The sequence below is a fragment of the Oncorhynchus keta genome, chromosome 31 (assembly GCF_023373465.1).
Source record: "Oncorhynchus keta strain PuntledgeMale-10-30-2019 chromosome 31, Oket_V2, whole genome shotgun sequence".
Classification (NCBI taxonomy): Eukaryota; Metazoa; Chordata; class Actinopteri; order Salmoniformes; family Salmonidae; genus Oncorhynchus; species Oncorhynchus keta.
In genome coordinates this window covers 9,901,569-9,920,823 of record NC_068451.1, presented here as the reverse complement: position 1 = coordinate 9,920,823, position 19,255 = coordinate 9,901,569, and the positions used below count along the sequence as shown (strand labels likewise).

The following is a 19,255-nucleotide window of genomic DNA, read 5'->3' as shown; positions in this document are numbered from 1 at the left end:
ATTGTAATGCATGCTGTATTGTAATGTATGTGTATTGTAATGCATGCTGTATTGTAATGCTGTATTGTAATGTATGCTGTATTGTAATGTATGTGTATTGTAATGTATGCTGTATTGTAATGCATGCTGTATTGTAATGTATGCTGTATTGTAATGTATGCTGTATTGTAATGTATGTGTATTGTAATGCATGCTGTATTGTAATGTATGTGTATTGTAATGTATGCTGTATTGTAATGTATGTGTATTGTAATGTATGCTGTATTGTAATGCATGCTGTATTGTAATGCATGCTGTATTGTAATGTATGCTGTATTGTAATGTATGTGTATTGTAATGCATGCTGTATTGTAATGTATGCTGTATTGTAATGTATGTGTATTGTAATGCATGCTGTATTGTAATGTATGTGTATTGTAATGCATGCTGTATTGTAATGCATGCTGTATTGTAATGCATGCTGTATTGTAATGTATGTGTATTGTAATGCATGCTGTATTGTAATGCATGCTGTATTGTAATGTATGTGTATTGTAATGCATGCTGTATTGTAATGCATGCTGTATTGTAATATGCTGTATTGTAATGTATGTGTATTGTAATGCATGCTGTATTGTAATGTATTGTAATGCATGCTGTATTGTAATGCATGCTGTATTGTAATGCATGCTGTATTGTAATGTATGCTGTATTGTAATGTATGTGTATTGTAATGCATGCTGTATTGTAATGTATGTGTATTGTAATGCATGCTGTATTGTAATGCATGCTGTATTGTAATGCATGCTGTATTGTAATGTATGTGTATTGTAATGCATGCTGTATTGTAATGTATGTGTATGGTAATGCATGCTGTATTGTAATGCATCTGCTAGTCCTGTATGACCTTTGATTTTATTTGTAGACCGTTCTGGATGTGTGTCAGTGTGTTACTTTGTTTGCTTCTAGATGCTTCAGGTCTCCAGTGTGTAACGGTATGCTTACCTCACATCTGTTCCTGTCGTTTAAACAGCAGTTGACTTCCTCCCCAGGATTCAGGTCTGGGACTTGGAGCGGTTCCTAATTAACCAGGGCCCAGTTTCCCAAAAGCATCTTAAAGCGATAGTTCTCCCAAATTACAAAATGACACATGGGTTTCCTTGCCCTGTAAGCAGTCTATGGAAAAGGTATGACAGCAATCCGTGATTTGGTTTAGTTTCCCTGGTACTGTTTCCACATGCTAACGTTCTAGCATTTGTGGCACAAATCCCATTAAAGTCATGGTACCAATATTAGCATTTTTCACACACCATGTCCAAATCATCTGAAGGTATCTCAAATTGATTGTAAAAGCTCAACCAAGTCAGTTCTAGATGTTTTGAACATGATGCGCAAAAAAATGCTAATATCGGTCCCATGACTTGAATGGGATTCGTGCCTCAATAGTTTCCCAAAACCATTGTTACTAAAGTTTCACTTGAAAACACAGCTAAGTGCGTCGTTAAATGCTTTTTTTTGCCCTTCCGCGTCACTTTATACACAGAAGATCTCCACTAAACATACAATAAGGATGTTTATACACCTCTGTGACCACAAAGTTCAATAGAAATACAAAGTTGCCAATGGCTTTGCAATTGTTACAAACAAGCAAAGGATATAAAATATGCTTCAAATGAAAACCGAGATGACTGCATTAAAATGTAAATGCAGTATAGGCTACATAGGCCTATGTATTTCAATCATATTGTGTAACACGTTAAGCTTTAAGTTCCATCTATTGGGAAACCGGGTCCAGACACAGACACAATGCAGTCACATGCTGTGCTCACTGGCATCATTTATGACCACCAACTATGAGGGAGACTGAGTTTTCCTGTATTCAGAGTGTATTGAAACTAATGGTCAAAATTCGGGAACTATTTGTAATGGTGTGCAGTCTTACTGTGCTTCCTCAGCATGATACAAGACATCTGGAACATAAAGTAGACTGAGTGAGGATGTGAATCTGGTTTCAGACTTCTGGGTTAAGCAGTTCATGCAATGTTCACAAAATGGAGTTCTTGTGGAAATAGGGTTGTTCTTCAGGGAGAAAAGCTACAAATGGTGAACGTAGCATGATGTTTTTACAGCTATTGAGGAAGTACATTAACCCAGGGATGTATGGATGCCAGTGTATGGGTTCATGTTTCAGGGATGTAGCCTAGACAAACAACAGGTGTGTGAAATAATGATCTAAATCCAATTGTGTTTCTACAAACAACACTAAATTTCATAGCACTACGAAAAAATACATTTAGATATCAGTGTAAGGTAGACTAGGAAGTTAGAAATGGGAGCAGACTAGACTAGTTTGGTTGTGTAAATGTCATTTCTTTCCCCATAGATGATATATACTTTCCCTTTTCCAGATGTAAGGAAATTACTTTTCCAGGTGCACTGTTGATGGACTTCCATTACAGAGAAAACCAACTGAACATTTATGTTCTACCACTACCCTATTCTCCCTTCCATGATGGAGAAATAGAGTTGCCTAGTACAACCTCAAATGGTTCCCGAATAACCCTTTTTGGTTCCAGGTATAACCCTATTGTGTTCCATGTAGAACCCTTTTTTCCAGAGGGTTCTAAATGCAACCCAAAATAGTTCTACCTGGAACTAAAAAGGGTTCTACCTGGAACCAAATGGGTTCTCCTATGGGGAACCAATTTTTCTAAGAGTGTACCTATCATTGTGAATTAGGTCTACTTCAAACTCAGCAGGCTATACTTTACAGGCTATAGCCCACATTAGGCCTACATTCTGACTAATAACCATAACATCGCGCATAGAACGTTAATAATGAAGCCTTGATCATTTTTAAACTTCTATTGAAGTCTATCAGGTGGACACGTTAGCCAGGTTGCCTTCTCTGTTCAGCTATTACATTCCACTCATTGCCACTTGTCATTTGCCAAAGAGACTGGCCTTTCGGCAATCTTCAAATATGAACGTTCTATCATTAATGAGCTCGAGGAGATCAGAGGATTTGATCCTGATTCGAGAACCCTCACAGCTATCCAATCACAATGTTTATGCAAATTAGATAGCATTTATAAAAAATAAAAAAAAACTTCATTCATACATTTGATTGGAAGCATTCTAACATTGAGCATTCTGACATAAAAGATTTGAGTGTCAACATAAACATTGGGTGCAGGGAGAACAGAGCATTCCTGTTCATTGCTTTCTTACCACCAGCCAATGTGATCACATCACACCAGAGTTTCCCCGCTACTGTGAACACTGTAGCATATGTTATATCCAGCAAGCAAGAGCAAGCTGCTTCTTTGTCCAATATATGTTTTAATTGCTCAAAATAGGTGACCAAACTACATTAAGTGTCCAAAACATTAGGAACACCTGCTCTTTCCATGACATAGACTGACCAGGTGAATCCAGGTGAAAGCTATGATCCCTTATTGATGTCACTTGTTAAATCCACTTCAATCAGTGTAGATGGAGGGGCAGAGACAGGTTAAAGAATGATTTTGATGCTCAAAAAGAAAGGAGGACCAAGGCACTCTCATATAATGAATTAAAATGCCTTTATTTGTATGGCATGTTCAATGTAAACAACGTTTTAAATATCCGACGCCTTTCGGCTGCGCGGCTTTTGTCAGGGAGTACAAAGAAATGATAATACAATGCCCTCTTTTGAACAGCTTTTTCCAAACAGAGGATTTTTATGCCTTGAGACAATTGAGACATGTATTGTGTATGTGTGCCATTCGGAGGGTGAATGGGCGAGACAAAAGATTGAAGTGCCTTTGAAAGGGGTATGACAATAGAAAGGGGCAACTCAATATAAGGAAGGTGTTCCTAATGTTTTGTACACTCAGTGCATTGGGATACACATTGGGCTAGACTACTGGTTCAAGAGTTATATGAGGAATAGAGAGAGGACGGATGTAAGAGAGGCCAGTAGAGATGCCACCGGAGATGCATGAATTGCACAATAATATTTTTGGTCTGACGCACGTTTTGTGCCAATGAACTGAAATTGAACATCACCAAATTCGTCGGTTTAATTAAATATGAAATAAAAAAGTATAATGCCTAGGCCTATTTGAGGACTTGTTGACTTAGAGAATTGAGATCGGCCTGAACATTTACAACAGTTTTACCGTTGCACTAATCTTTCGTGGGTGGGCAGCTGACAAATTACCTGAGACTTTAGTTCTGGGTGAACAGAAATGACCATCTGTCGAGACTTTTCCAGCTAATGTGAAAGGTCAACAAGGGACTCCCTTAATGTTAGAGAAACCCAATTATGGTCCTTTTCCAGTTCACACAAACATTTGAATACTTATAGCTACTATGTCAGGTGTTCATAGTCTGTGTACCAGTCTTTTTAGCTTACATTCCACTCCTTGACACTCCTGTCAGTTACCTACATAAGCAGCCAGGGTTTATCACTTTGAATGGCAGGCATTGCTCTCTGCAGAACCACCAGAGAGGTCCCGAGAGGAAATTGAGACCACCTTCAAACTCCCCAATCCCACCCTGTCCACACCGATGTGAAGCTAGCCACAATAACTATTAGCCACAAAAATGGAATTTGCGAGTTGCCTTCAAAATAAAAGTCCCACGTTGAAAGTGATGCAAACGGATACAAATAGTGGAACTATGCCATATTTGGACTAGATAATGCTAAGCAAGCCTGGCTTGTGGTTATATAATTCTAAATAAATACAATAATTCTAAATAAATACAATAATTCGTTCAATTTGAAAATAAATAGTACAAAACATGTTTTAATCCCACTGTGGGTGTATTTGACCGCATAATTGCATTTTGGGGCATACATACAGTATGTGCACTGTACAGCCTTACCTATGGAGTGTGCACTGTCTGTGCACCCATGGAATGGCGTTTCAGCCTATTCAGTGACACCCACAGATTACAACTCGGTACAGTTTACACAAATATTAGCGTCAGAGCTCTTATTGTCATTGGTGATCAGTCCTGCTACTGTCATGTCGTCAGAAACCTTGATGATGGTGTTGGAGTAAAACATATTAGCGTCTTATTGCAGAACTTTGACTGTGGCAAATCACCTCCTCAGTCAAACCCTTGTGCGTATTGAATATTAATTCATATTGGACTGTACAGCCTTAACTATGGAGTGTGCGCCCATGAATTTGGGTATCAGCCTACTCAGTGACATCCACAGATTACAACTGTAGAGTTTACACATATATTAAAAATCGAATCAAATGTTATTTGTCACATGCTTCGTAAACAACAGGTGTAGACTAACAGTGAAATGCAGAGTTAAAGATAAAAGATCAAATAAAAAATAGAAATAGTGAGACGAGGAATAAATACAGAGTGAATAACAATGCAGAGTAAAAAATAACATGGCTATATAGAGGGAGTACAAGTACTGAGTCAGGGGTACGAGGTAATTGCAGGGGTACGAGGTAATTGAGGTAGCTATGTATATATACAGTAAGTAGGGTCACTGTAAAGTGACTAGGCAACAGTACAGATAACAGACAGTAGCAGCAGTGGGGAGCCATTTGATTAGCGACAGTGGCAAGAATAAGTATGTGAACCTTTTGGAATTACCTGCATTTCTGCATAAATTGGTTATAAAATCTGATCTGATCTTTGTCTAAATCACAACAATAGACAAACACAGTATGATTAAACTAATACCACACAAATTATTGTATTTTTCTTGTCTATATTGAATACATCATTTAAACTTACACAGTGTTGGCTGGAAAAAATGTGTGAACCCCTAGGCTAATGACTTCTCCAAATCCTAATTGGAGTCGGGAGTCATCTAATCGTGAGTCCAATCAATGAGACAAGATTGGAGATGTTGGTTAGAGCTGCCCTGCCCTATAAAAAACACTCACAAAATTTGAGTTTGCTATTCACAAGAAGCATTGTCTGATATGAATCATGCCTTGAACAAAATAGATATCAAAAGACTAAGATTAAGATTTGTTGACTTGCATAAAGCTGGAAACAGTTACAAATGTATCTCTAAAAGCCTTGATGTCCACGGTAAGACAAATTGTCTATAAATGTAGAAAGTTGCTACTCCCTCTAGGAGTGGCCATCCTGCAAAGATGACTGCAAGAGCACCAGCGCAAAATGCTCAATGAGGTTAAGAAGAATCCTAGTGTCAGCTAAAGACTTACAGAAATGTCTGGAACGTGCTACCATCTCTGTTGACGAGTCTACGATACGTAAAACGCTAAACAAGAAGGGTGTTCATGGGAGGAGACCACGGAAGAAGCCACTGCTGTCCAAAAAAACATTGCTGCACGTCTGAGGTTCGCAAAAGAGCAGCTGGATGTTCCACAGGGCTACTGGCAAAATAGTCTGTGGACAGATTAAACTACAGTTGAGTTGTTTGGAAGGAACACACAACACTATGTGTGGAGAAAAAAAGACAGCACACCAACATCGAAACCTCATCCCAACTGTAAAGCATGGTGGAGGGAGCATCATGGTTTGGGACTGCTTTGCTGCCTCAGGGCCTGGACAGCTTGCTATCATCAACAGAAAAATTAATTCCCAATTTAATCAAGACATTTTGCAGGAGAATGTTAGGCTATCTGTCCACCAAATGAAGCTCAACAGGAGTTGGGTGATGTAACAAGACAACGACAAAAAGCACAGAAGTAAATCAACAACAGAATGGCTTCAACAGAAGAAAATACATCTTCTGTAAATGGCCCAGTCAGAGTCCTGACCTCAACTCAATTGAGATGCTGTGGTATGACCTCAAGAGAGCGGTTCACACCAGACATCCCAAGAATATTGTTAAACTGACACAGTTTTGTAAAGAGGAATAGTCCAAAATTCCTCCTGACCATTGTGCAGGTCTGATCCGCAACCACAGAAAATGTTTGGTTGAGGTTATTGCTGCAAAAAGGAGGATCAACCAGTTGTTAAATCCAAGGGTTCACATACTTTTTACACCCTGCACTGTGAATGTTTACACTGTGTGTTCAATAAAGACATAGCAACGTATAATTGTTTGTGTCTTATTAGTTTAAGCAGACTGTGTTTGTCTATTGTTGTGACTTCAAATTTTATGAGAAATGTATGCAGAAATCCAGGTAATTCTAAAGGATTCACATGCTTTTTCTTGCCACTGTATTTAGTAGTATTATGGCTTGGGGGTAGAAGCTGTTCAGGGTCCTCCTCTCCACCCTCTCAGGGCTGGGCATCTCAGGCTCTGCACACTTTTTAATTGCAGGACTCTCCATTTGACTTGGAGGGGATCTGTGACTGCACCATGTAGTCTCACTACTGGTGTCCTCCAGGGCTCGGTTCTAGGCCCTATTCTCTTCTCTCTATACACCAAGTCACTCGACTCTGTCATATCCTCACATAGTCTCTCCTATCATTTCTATGCGGATGACACGACTATCTTTCTCCGTCCCACCTTCTGACATGTCACGAATGTCATGACTTCCGCCGAAGTCGGTCCCTCCCCTTGTTGGGGCGGCGTTCGGCAGTCGACGTCACCGGCCTTCTAGCCACCGCCGATCCACTTTTCATTTTCCATTTGTTTTCTCTATGTCTTACACACCTGGTTTCACTTCCCCAATTACCTGTTTATTATTTAACCCTCTGTTCCCCATGTTTGGTTGTGAGTGATTGTTTGTTGTATTGTGGTTCGTATTGTGGACTTGGATTTATCTTGTATTTTGATGACTTTGAGTAAAGTTACTTTTATTTACTCATCTCTGCTGTCCTGCGCCTGACTCCTCTGCACCAGCTACACATAGACCCTTACAGCAAAACTCATATCTGCTGTCCTGCGCCTGACTCCTCTGCACCAGCTACACATAGACCCTTACAGCGACACTCATATCTGCTGTCCTGCGCCTGACTCCTCTGCACCAGCTACACATAGACCCTTACAGCGACACTCATATCTGCTGTCCTGCGCCTGACTCCTCTGCACCAGCTACACATAGACCCTTACAGCGACACTCATCTCTGCTGTCCTGCACCTGACTCCTCTGCACCAGCTACACATAGACCCTTACAGCGACACTCATCTCTGCTGTCCTGCGCCTGACTCCTCTGCACCAGCTACACATAGACCCTTACAGCGACACTCATCTCTGCTGTCCTGCACCTGACTCCTCTGCACCAGCTACACATAGACCCTTACAGCGACACTCATCTCTGCTGTCCTGCGCCTGACTCCTCTGCACCAGCTACACATAGACCCTTACAGCGACACTAATCTCTGCTGTCCTGCGCCTGACTCCTCTGCACCAGCTACACATAGACCCTTACAGCGACACTCATCTCTGCGTGCCTGGCAGATATCTCAGCTTGGATGTCAACCCACCACCTCGAGCTCTGTCCTCCAGGGTAAGGCCTGCCCGCTCCAAGACTTCTCCATCATGGTTGACAACTCCACAGTGTCCCCCTCCTAGAGTTCAAAGATCCTTGGCGTGACCTAGGACAACACCCTGTCCTTCTCTGCAAACATCAAAGCAGTGATACACTCCTGCAGGATCATGCTCAACAACATCCGTTGACTACGATCCTACCTCACACAGGAAGCGGCGCAGGTCCTAATCCAGGTACTTGTCATCTCCCGTCTGGACTACTGCAACTTGCTGTTGGCTGGGCTCCCTGCTTTTACCACGAAACCCCTGAAATTTATTCAGAACGCTGCAGCCCAACTCGTATTCAACCTTCTCAAGTCCACCATGACACCTTGCTCCTCTGCACACCCCACTGGCTTCCACTTGAAGCTCGTATCCACTAAAAGACCATGGTACTTGCCTACGGAGCAGCCAAGAGGAACTGCCCCTCCCTACCTTCAGGCTATGCTCAACTCCTACACCCCAACCCGAGTACTCCATTCTTGCCACCTCTAGTCTCTTGGCCCTCCCACCCATACGGGTGGGCAGCTCCCGCTCACACCAGTCCAAGCTCTTCTCTGTGCTGGCACCAGAATGGTGGAACCAGCTTCACCTTGAAGATAGGATAGCCCATCTTCCGAAACATCTGAAACCCTACCTATTCGAAAGTTTCTTAAATAGTCCCACAGCACACCCCCTCCTCACCCCCCAACACAAAACTGCCTACTTTCCTTCTGTAGCACAGTTGATAGAGCATGGCGCTTGTAACGCCAGGGTAGTGGGTTCGATTCCCGGGACCACCCATACGTAGAATGTATGCACACATGACTGTAAGTCGCTTTGGATAAAAGCGTCTGCTAAATGGCATATATTATTATTATTATTATTATTATAAAAAGCCCTTTGTGAACTAACACTTGCACTTGACTTTCTTCCCCCTTACTAGCTCTGACTTCTCTGATAGGTACTTAATTGAGGAATGTGATATGTGGTTGTCCCACCTAGCTATCTTAAGATGAATGCACTAACTGTAAGTCGCTCTGGATATGAGCGTTGGCTAAATTATTAAAATGCAAATGTAAAATGTTCCAGACTTAACTGCTTGCCGTGCGGTGGCAGAGAGAACAGTATATGACTTTAGTGGCTGGAGTCTTTGACAATTCTTTGGGCCTTCTCCTGACACCGCCTGGTATAGAGGTCCTGGATGGCAGGGAGCTCAGCCCCAGTGACACACAGGGCTGTACTCACCACCCTCTATAGTGCCTTGCGGTCGGATGCATTGCAGTTGACGTATCAAGCGGTGATGCAGCCAATCAAGATTCTCTCAATGGTGCAGCTGTATAACTTTTTGAGGATCTGAGAGCCCATACCAAATCTTTTCAGCCTCTTGTAGTGCCCTCTTCACAAATGTGTGGCTGTGTGTGGATCATGTTAATTCCTTAGTGACGTGGACGCAGAGGAACTTGAAGCTCTTGACCCGCTCCACTACAGCCCCATCGATGTGGATGGGCGAGTGTAGGTGTCAACTGTAGGTGATGTTATTGTGAAGTGGTTCTGCCCTGCTAGAGCTGCCCCGGTCAACTGTAGGTGATGTTATTATGAAGTGGAAACGTCTAGGAGCAACAATGGCTCTGTCACAAAGTTGTAGGCCACACAAACTCACAGAATGGGGCCGCTGAGTGCTGAAGCGCATAGAACGTAAAAACCGTCTGGCCTCACTACCTACCGAGTTCCAAACTGTATCTGGAAGCAACGTCAGTCAGCACAAGAACTGTTCGTCGGGGGCTTCATGAAATGGGTTTCCATAGGCTGTTGTCGGCTGGAGTGGTGTAAAGCTTGCCACCACTGGACTCTGGAGCAGTGGAAATGCGTTCCCTGGAATGATGAATCATGCTTCACTATCTGTCAGTCCGAGGACGAATCTGGGTTTGGCTGATGCCCACTTTCATCCTTTGTAATTGTCCATCTGTAGCAGCAAAAGGGGGACCAACTCCATATTAATGCCCATGATCTTGGAATTAGATGTCGCAACGGACAGGTGTCCACATACTTTTGTATGTATGTGTGTGTATGTATGCCCCCAATGCAATACTTGTATAATCCAACCTTTTATTAGCATTAGCTAGTTCAAATATGTCACGAAAACCACTATTTGTATCCGTTTGCGTCACTTTCAATGAGGGACTTTTATTTGAAAGCCGAAACGCAAATTCCACTATTGTTGTTAATCGACATTGTGGCAAGCTTCACATAGGTCCCGTCTTCTCCGTATCCTTTCTCTCGACTGACTAACATCTGCTGTCGTATCTCTGTCCATCAGTGGGGGCGACGTGGAGAGAAACATTGAGGCGTCATTGTTCGAAGAACTTCGTTTCAACCCCAGTTCCCATTGTCCACTAAGTGAAGAGGATGGCGCTTGCTCGCTGCTGCTTTCCCGCGTCGGTAAAGATGAACGTCGCGCTGCTTGCCTGCTTGGTTGCGCTTGTGGGCATCTGCTTAGCGCGCTCGGACGCTCCGCGAGGGGTGGCGGTGCCCTTTGTTTTTGACCTCAAAGCGACTTGCGACCCTCCGTGCCAACATGCTGGCATCTGCATCCGAAACGACACCTGCTTCTGTTCTCGCGGCTATGATGGAGAGACCTGCCAGTATGGTGATGTTACCACTTTATATTTACCTACAAAGGAGACGGTAAACAAAATAGCCAAACTAGAAAAGAAAAGTGATGCATTGGAGAATATGAAATATGTATATCGTATATTTATTTCATCACAACATGTGATGCAAAAGTTGCATGACTTACTGGGTGAGTGCTGATGAATATACTGTCTGTTGTTTTGAACAGCTAACTGCTATCCCAAATGTAAGAATGGAGGAGAGTGCCTTCGCCCTGGAAAATGCAGATGTCCTTCTGGATTTGGAGGAAAATATTGTCATAAAGGTACTTATCTAATTCTGTTAACCTTTTAGATATACAGTATGTTGGTTCTTGGTTAATGTTAAAAATCTGATGAAATTTTGTAATCATATGTATTGGTAACTACAGTAGGCTAGTACAGGTAACCTATTATGTTTTATTTAGAGAGACTGTGGTTTGAAAAGGGTAGGGAGTTCAGACTTGAACATGGACATGGAGAGGTAAGTGGATGATTTGATTTTATGTCTGTCTTTTCCAGTGAAATGTGATAGTGGATGCTGGAACGGTGGCGACTGCATCGCTGTGAATGGAGTGGCCAAGTGCATCTGTCCCTCCAGCTGGACTGGCTCCAAATGCCAAGAGGGTTTGTTTACCTCCTAATTAGCCTAATCCACACAGAGGTGAAACCAGCAGTGAGACTGGTTGCTCAGCTGGCCTATTAATCAACAGTCGCATATTAATCCTCTCCGGAACCCTCTGACAACTCTATTGAAATGCTAAGATACCTTCACACCTACTAAAACAATAAAGAATAGTTGTTTCAATTACGATTGAATGGGACAAAGAAAATGCTTCACATGGCCAAAGGTATAATGATGATTTATTGGTTCCCAGAATGTTGAGAATGCGATGTTTCCCCAGCGATCTGTCCCCAGGGGTGCAGGAACGGGGGCAGCTGTGTGGCCCCAGGAATCTGCAGCTGTCCAGAGGGCTGGCTGGGTGGAGCCTGCCACACTGGTGAGTGAGATCTTAAGATGAATGCACTAACTGTAAGTCGCTCTGGATACGAACGTCTGCTAAATTACTAAATGTAATGTAAAACGTGAGAATCATACACACTTCACACTCATATTTGGCACACAACCAACTATACACATTTTCAGACATGCACTTCCTTACTCTGACCCCAACAGACACACAAACACGGTAATTATGCACACACTTGCAGACACACTTACACAGATACAGGCAACAGGCCAAATAAATGTATAACCCATAACTGGAGCCTAATCACTGATCTGTTCTGGATGTGTGTTAAGAGTGTTAATTTTTAACACACTTGGGTCAAACAATAGATAGCAGAGAAGTTAATCAGGCATGCTAAATAATAAAAATATAAATCCTTTATCCTGAAAGAATCTACTGAGTGAGAAACCTGTCAATATGAGATACCTGTTGAAAATGACTGTTTTGAGATATTCTGAGAGCTGTCATTCCCCAGATGTGAAGAGGCCACCAGAAAAAATAATGAGCCCTCCTTCCTCTCTTCATGTAACATCTCTTTTTCTCATTTCCCCCTCCCTCCGTCTCTCTTCCCTCTCTCTATCTTGCAGCTGTGTGTCACCGGCCATGTCTGAATGGAGGCAAGTGTTTGTCTCCCGATTCGTGCCGCTGTCGCCCTCCTTACTCTGGACCACACTGTGAGGAAAGGAAGGTGTTTTAACCCTTTAGGGGTCAGAGGTCAAAGAGGACTAGTCAGAGGCCATGTAGAACCGTATTCATTCCAAATCTGGTGCTTTAGATATCGTCTCTCTGCCTTTTGTAAAAATGTTTTTTTTTTTAAATAAAGAACCACAGATTTTTGTGTTAACAATAACATTTAACTGTTAACTCAATATCTACTATACAATTTTGGGTTTGAGCTATATTATGAATAAAATGTGGCTAAAAGGTTTATTGTTATTTTCTTTTGAAATAATTTCTTATCATGCAGTCAGATGATTTACAGTAAAACACTTAGCGAACTGCTTTTACTAACAATATACTATAGCCAATTAATAGTATAACTAAACTGTTACAAAAGTGTTCGTCCATCCCTTACTGAATTGCATTTCAAGCATTCAACGTGTTACTTAAAGCAAATGACACTAACTTTTTTATTTTGTTTCCATATGCGTGGTTTACAACGCGGTGTAAATGTTAAAATAACAAATGTTTTGACCTATGTACAGTATAATGTACAAAATTGATCAAGTATATCTGAATTGATACTTACAACAGATCTCGTCAACAGTTACAAAACAATTGCAGACCAGTGGCCCTAAAAATCAAACAAGCTAATAACATTTCCAAGGGCAGGTGTGATGTATAAAGAAGAATAGTGTTATTTCTCAATACATATTAAGTACTGTATGAAACAGTGCACAACAGCTTAGGCAACAAAAAACAAACACTTTCTGTACCACAATAAACCCGAGCTGAAAACTTTGGCCAAATCAATAACAAGGAACAACAAATCAAAAAGAAAAGTGGGTATAAATATCTTATAAAGCCAGATTGTTCTTCAATAAACCATCAACTCGTTTTTCATCTGATCCTCTTCTCTTACTCCAACATAATACTGTGTGCAGTAACACTTTTTAAAAATAAAAGCCTTGGATACAGACTATAAAACACATTTGTATGCATTAAAATACACAACTTAATGTCTCTGTTAGATTACATAGTTTGGCTGCGTTTACATAGGCAGCACATTTCTGATCTTTTGCCCAATTGTTAAACGAGCTGATCTGATTGGTCAAAAGACCTATTAGTGGAAAAAGATCAGACTTGGGCTGCCTGTGTAAATGTAGCTTTTGAGACATCAACACGATTGGCATAAACATTTCTGAATGGATATGCAGTGTTTAAGACAGTATTATGCATTGTTTATGAATATGTTATGCATTTCTTATGCAAGGGCTTTACATCAATGTGCTACCTTGAGCATTGAGGTAGTAACAAAACAGGGACAATTAGATACGTGCAATATATCCGGCCCCTCAGTTAATGTACAGAGATACACACACACACACACACACACACACACACACACACACACACACACACACACACACACACACACACACACACACACACACACACACACACACACTAATAAGGACTCTCCACTTGCGCTCTGTATTTTGTAAAACTTCAGCATCATCAGTCATTTCCCTTATGCAAGAGCGGCCTACAAAAGAGCAGAGATTTTACAGTACATAATCTCCCAACAATAAAAATAAAACTGTTAATAAACACCCAAACTGTGGACCAATACTCACCTTTAACCCACAGGTGACGCCAGTGTACCCTTTGCGGCAGTGGCAGAAGTTGGGCAGGACACACCTTCCCCCGTTGAGGCATCTTTGCTTACAGATGGCTGTCCGTCAGGCAGGAGGAGGAAGTAGTATAGAACCCAATATAAGTACAGGATAAAAGTACATAGCTATGTATTGAAACGTGGCAACAATATATCATATTGAATGAGAGAAGGACTCACCAGACTGACACTGTAGGCCTTCCCATCCTGTGGAACAGTGGCAGGTGTTGGGTCCCACACACTCACCACCGTTCTTACACTTCTGCAGGCACACAGCTAAATACACACACACACACACACACACACACACACACACACACACACACACACACACACACACAAACTTGCTTAGCATTGTAAAGGTATCTTTACATGGTGGCAGGTTCAGGTTAACAGTGGTTGTACATTATGTTGTCACTCACGAATGTTACACCTCTTCCCCCTCCACCCAGAGGCACAGGAACAGGAGTTGGGCCCCACACACTTCCCCTTGTTCATGCACATGGGGTCGCACACACCTGAAAGACACAATGCAACATGCATTGTTGGCTCAACTAACATAACTGCATGTACATACTAGCTTGCTACAGGGTTATTACATTTAGGTCCTTTCACATGTATTTACATTGGTATAGGGCCTATAACCATTTAATACTACATGGATAGACAGTGATGTGGGGTGTTTGGTCGTGTTGGGTGGCAGTGGCTCTTACTCTTCTGACACCGCTTCCCTGTGTAGCCCCCGGGGCAGGAGCACACGTTGTTCCTCATACACTGACCTCCATTCTTACAGGGAGGGCTGCAGACAGCTGGAGGGCACGGCGCACAGTGACACAGCTACAGTTAATCCTCACTAAACTACAGTACCACCATGCAATAGACTTCTGTGCAAAATGACGGATCAATCACTAATAGGGGAACAGTAGAATGTGTCATAATCAATTGAGGTTATTGATTGTCAGTGTGACACCTATTCTTACCAATCTGACATTGGGAGCCATAGAAGCCACCGGGACAGGCGCAGATGTTGAGTTTGATACAAGTCCCACCATTCAAACACACTGGATTGCAGACAGCTGGAGGTGAAGACAATGGAATATTTAGCCCATAGCTAAACACACTGTTGTCGAAAAGAGATATATTCGTCATGGGCTTCTAAGTAGAAACATATGGTGTTGATTGGAGTTACCTGAGTTACAGGTTGGTCCGTACCAGCCAGACTTGCACTCACACACATCGGGAGAAATACACTCCCCTCCGTTTTCACAGTGCCTGTTGCACACCACTGAACAGAGACACACATAGACACAGTTACACACGACAACTCCTAACCCCTATACATACATTCCATTTTTTTAGGAAGCAGACTGGTTTAGATAATTCTAGGGAAACATGATATATGCCAGAAAGGGTCAAATGGATCGAATTATCTCTCACTGATTTCACATCTTGGTCCCACGTAACCGTAAGGACAGGTGCAGAGATTCCTGACCAGACAGGTTCCTCCATGCTGGCAAGATGGCTCACAGTTAGCTACAAACACAGCAACCAAGGGGTGTACAGAGCATCCAGTAAGAAAAGGACAATATATACAATATTTAACATGGAGAACATATAGCCTGTACCCAGATCTGTTTGTGCTATCTTACCAACTCATATTACATCATTGTCAAGCCACACAATGAGTGACAATGAGTTGGCAAGTTAGCACAAACAGATTTGGGGCCAGGATATAGAGTACATAGTTAGAGTTCAAATATGTGTGGGATGATATGTTTACCTTCCTCACATGTTGGTCCGCTGTAGCCCACGGGACAGACACACACATCTGGGCTGACACACTTCCCCTGGTTCTTGCAGTCCGGTCGGCAGACAGCTGAGAAGGTAGAAGGTTAATAGAATTTACAACTTCTATGTGTAACTGAAAACAACTTGTTCTAATTTACAGACATTTTTGCAGAAGTTACTTTGTAACTCATAAAGAGCCATAAGAATAGAAACTCAGCTGTCTCGTCCAACCCTGACTGTTGTTCCCACCTATGTGGCAGTTATATCCGGTATAGCCTTCTTTACAAGTGCAGGTATTGGGTAGAGAGCACTCCATATTCCTTCCACATGGATACCGGCACACAGCTGGAAAACACCACAATCAGTTTCATGGGAACCTACAGTATACAGTGGCTTGCGAAAGTATTCACCCCCCTTGGAATTTTCCTATTTTGTTGCCTTATAACCTGGAGTTAAAATAGATTTTGGGGGGGGTTTGTATCATTTGATTTACACAACATGCCTACCACGTTGAAGATGTAAAATATATTTTATTGTGAAACAAACAAGAAATAAGACAGAAAAACTGAAAACTTGAGCGTCCATAACTATTCACCCCCCCAAAGTCAATACTTTGTAGAGCCACCTTTGGCAGCAATTACAGCTGCAAGTCTCTTGGGGTATGTCTCTATAAGCTTGGCACATCTAGCCACTGGGATTTTTGCCCATTCTTCAAGGCAAAACTCCTCCAGCTCCTTCAAGTTGGATTTGTTCTGCTGGTGTACAGAAATCTTTAAGTCATCCCACAGATTCTCAATTGGATTGAGGTCTGGGCTTTGACTAGGCCATTCCAAGACACTTAAATGTTTCCCCTTAAACTACTTGAGTGTTGCTTTAGCAGTATGCTTAGGGCCATTGTCCTGCTGGAAGGTGAACCTCCGTCCCAGTCTCAAATCTCTGGAAGACTGAAACAGGTTTCCCTCAATAATTTTCCTGTATTTAGCGCCATCCATCATTCCTTCAATTCTGACCAGTTTTCCAGTCCCTGCCGAAGAAAAACATCCCCACATCCTGATGCTACCACCACCATGCTTCACTGTGGGAATGGTGTTCTCAGGGTAATGAGAGGTGTTGGGTTTGCGCCAGACATAGTGTTTTCCTTGATGGCCAAAAAGCTAAATGTTAGTCTCATCTGAACAGAATACCCTTTTCCATATGTTTGGGGAGTCTCCCACATGCCTTTTGGTGAACACCAAATGTGTTTGCTTATTTGTTTCTTTAAGCAATGTTTTTTTTCTGGCCACTCTTCCATAAAGCCCAGCACTGTGGAGTGTATGGCAGATACGCCAATCTCCGCTGTGGAGGTTTGCAGCTGCTTCAGGGTTATCTTTGTTGCCTCTCTGATTAAAGCCCTCCTTGCCTGGTCTGTGAGCGGCCCTCTCTTGGCAGGTTTGTTGTGGTGCCATATTCTTTACATTTTTGAATAATGGATTTAATGGTGTTCCGTGGAATGTTCAAAGTTTCTGATATTTTTTTTATAACTCAACCCTGATCTATACTTCTCCTCAACTTTGTCCCTGACGTGTTTGGAGAGCTCCTTGGTCTTGGTGCCGCTTGCTTGGTGGTGCCCCTTGCTTAGTGGTGTTGCAGACTCTGGGGCCGTTCAGAACAGGTATACACAGTTTAAGTCGGACGTTTACATACACTTAGGTTGGAGTCATTAAAACTCGTTTTTCAACTACTCCACACATTTCTTGTTAACAAACTTTAGTTTTGGCAAGTCGGTTAGGACTTAGGATCTACTTTGTGCATGACACAAGTCATTTTTCCAACAATTGTTTACAGACAGATTATTTCACATAATTCACTGTATCACAATTCCAGTGGGTCAGAAGTTTACATACACTGTGCCTTTAAACAGCTTGGAAAATTCCTGAAAATTATGCCATGGCTTTAGAAGCTTCTGATAGGCTAATTGACATAATTTGAGTCAATTGGAGGTGTACCTGTGGATGTATTTCAAGGCCTACCTTCAAACTCAGTGCCTCTTTGCTTGACATCATGGGAAAATCAAAAGAAATCAGCCAAGACCTCAGAAAACAATTTGTAGACCTCAACAAATCTGGTTCATCCTTGGGAGCAATTTCCAAACGCCTGAAGGTACCACGTTCATCTGTACAAACAATAGTACACAAGTATAAACACCATGGGACCATGCAGCTGTCATACCGCTCAGGAAGGAGACGCGTTCTGTCTCCTAGAGACAAACGTACTTTGGTGTGAAAAGTGCAAATCAATCCGAGAACAACAGCAAAGGACCTTGTGAAGATGCTGGAAGAAACAGGTACAAAAGTATATATATCCACAGTAAAACGAGTCCTATATCGACATAACCTGAATCGGCCGCTCAGCAAGGAAGAAGCCACTGCTCCAAAACCGCCATAAAAAAGCCAGACTACGGTTTGCAACTGCACATGGGGACAAAGATTGTACTTTTTGGAGAAATGTCCTCTGTTCTGATGAAACGAAATAGAACTGTTTGGTCATAATGACCATTGTAATGTTTGTAGGAAAAAGGTGGAGGCTTGCAAGCTGAAGAACACCATCCCAACCATGAAGCACGGGGATGGCAGCATCATGTTGTGGGGGTGCTTTGCTGCAGGAGGGACTGGTGCACTTCACAAAATAGATGAAATCATGAGGTAGGAAAATGATGTGGATATATTGAAGCAACATCTCAAGACATCAGTCAGGAAGTTAAAGCTTGGTCACAAATGGGTCTTCCAAATGGATAATGACCACAAGCAAACTTCCAATGTTGTGGCAAAATGGACAACAAAGTCAAGGTATTGGAGTGGTCATCACAAAGCCCTGACATCAATCCTATAGAAAATTTGTGGAGAGAACGTAAAAAGCGTGTGCGAGCATGGAGGCCTACAAACCTGACTCATTTACACCAGCTCTGTCAGGAGGAATGGGCCAAAATTCACCCAACTTATTGTGGGAAGCTTGTGGAAGGCTACCCAAAACATTTGACCCAAGTTAAACAATTTAGAGGCAATGCAACAAAATACTAATTGACTGCATGTATACTTCTGACCCACTGGGAATGTGACGAAA

At 42.1% G+C, this 19,255-nt stretch overlaps 2 protein-coding genes across 2 annotated transcripts in view; one reads left to right on the top strand and one right to left on the bottom strand.

Moving 5' to 3' along the window:
• The first annotated feature begins 10,614 nt into the window (after positions 1–10,614).
• Positions 10,615–12,961, top strand: LOC118364371 (von Willebrand factor D and EGF domain-containing protein-like). Its single transcript, XM_035745860.2, has 5 exons — positions 10,615–11,022; positions 11,215–11,310; positions 11,546–11,650; positions 11,929–12,024; positions 12,621–12,961. Exons 1-5 carry the CDS (start codon positions 10,782–10,784, stop codon positions 12,728–12,730), a joined length of 648 nt encoding a protein of 215 aa, XP_035601753.1. The 5' UTR covers positions 10,615–10,781; the 3' UTR covers positions 12,731–12,961.
• Positions 12,962–13,319: 358 nt separating this feature from the next.
• Positions 13,320–19,255, bottom strand: part of LOC118364370 (von Willebrand factor D and EGF domain-containing protein-like) — a 32,144-nt gene continuing 26,208 nt past the window's right edge. Inside the window, exons 22-31 of the mRNA XM_035745859.2 lie at positions 16,406–16,501; positions 16,149–16,244; positions 15,806–15,901; positions 15,558–15,653; positions 15,349–15,444; positions 15,082–15,177; positions 14,791–14,886; positions 14,549–14,644; positions 14,331–14,428; positions 13,320–14,239 (exon numbers count right to left, since the gene is read on the bottom strand). Of these exons, the coding sequence (XP_035601752.1) occupies positions 14,225–14,239; positions 14,331–14,428; positions 14,549–14,644; positions 14,791–14,886; positions 15,082–15,177; positions 15,349–15,444; positions 15,558–15,653; positions 15,806–15,901; positions 16,149–16,244; positions 16,406–16,501 (881 nt within the window). The 3' untranslated portion in view covers positions 13,320–14,224. The remainder of the gene's footprint in view (positions 14,240–14,330; positions 14,429–14,548; positions 14,645–14,790; positions 14,887–15,081; positions 15,178–15,348; positions 15,445–15,557; positions 15,654–15,805; positions 15,902–16,148; positions 16,245–16,405; positions 16,502–19,255) is intronic.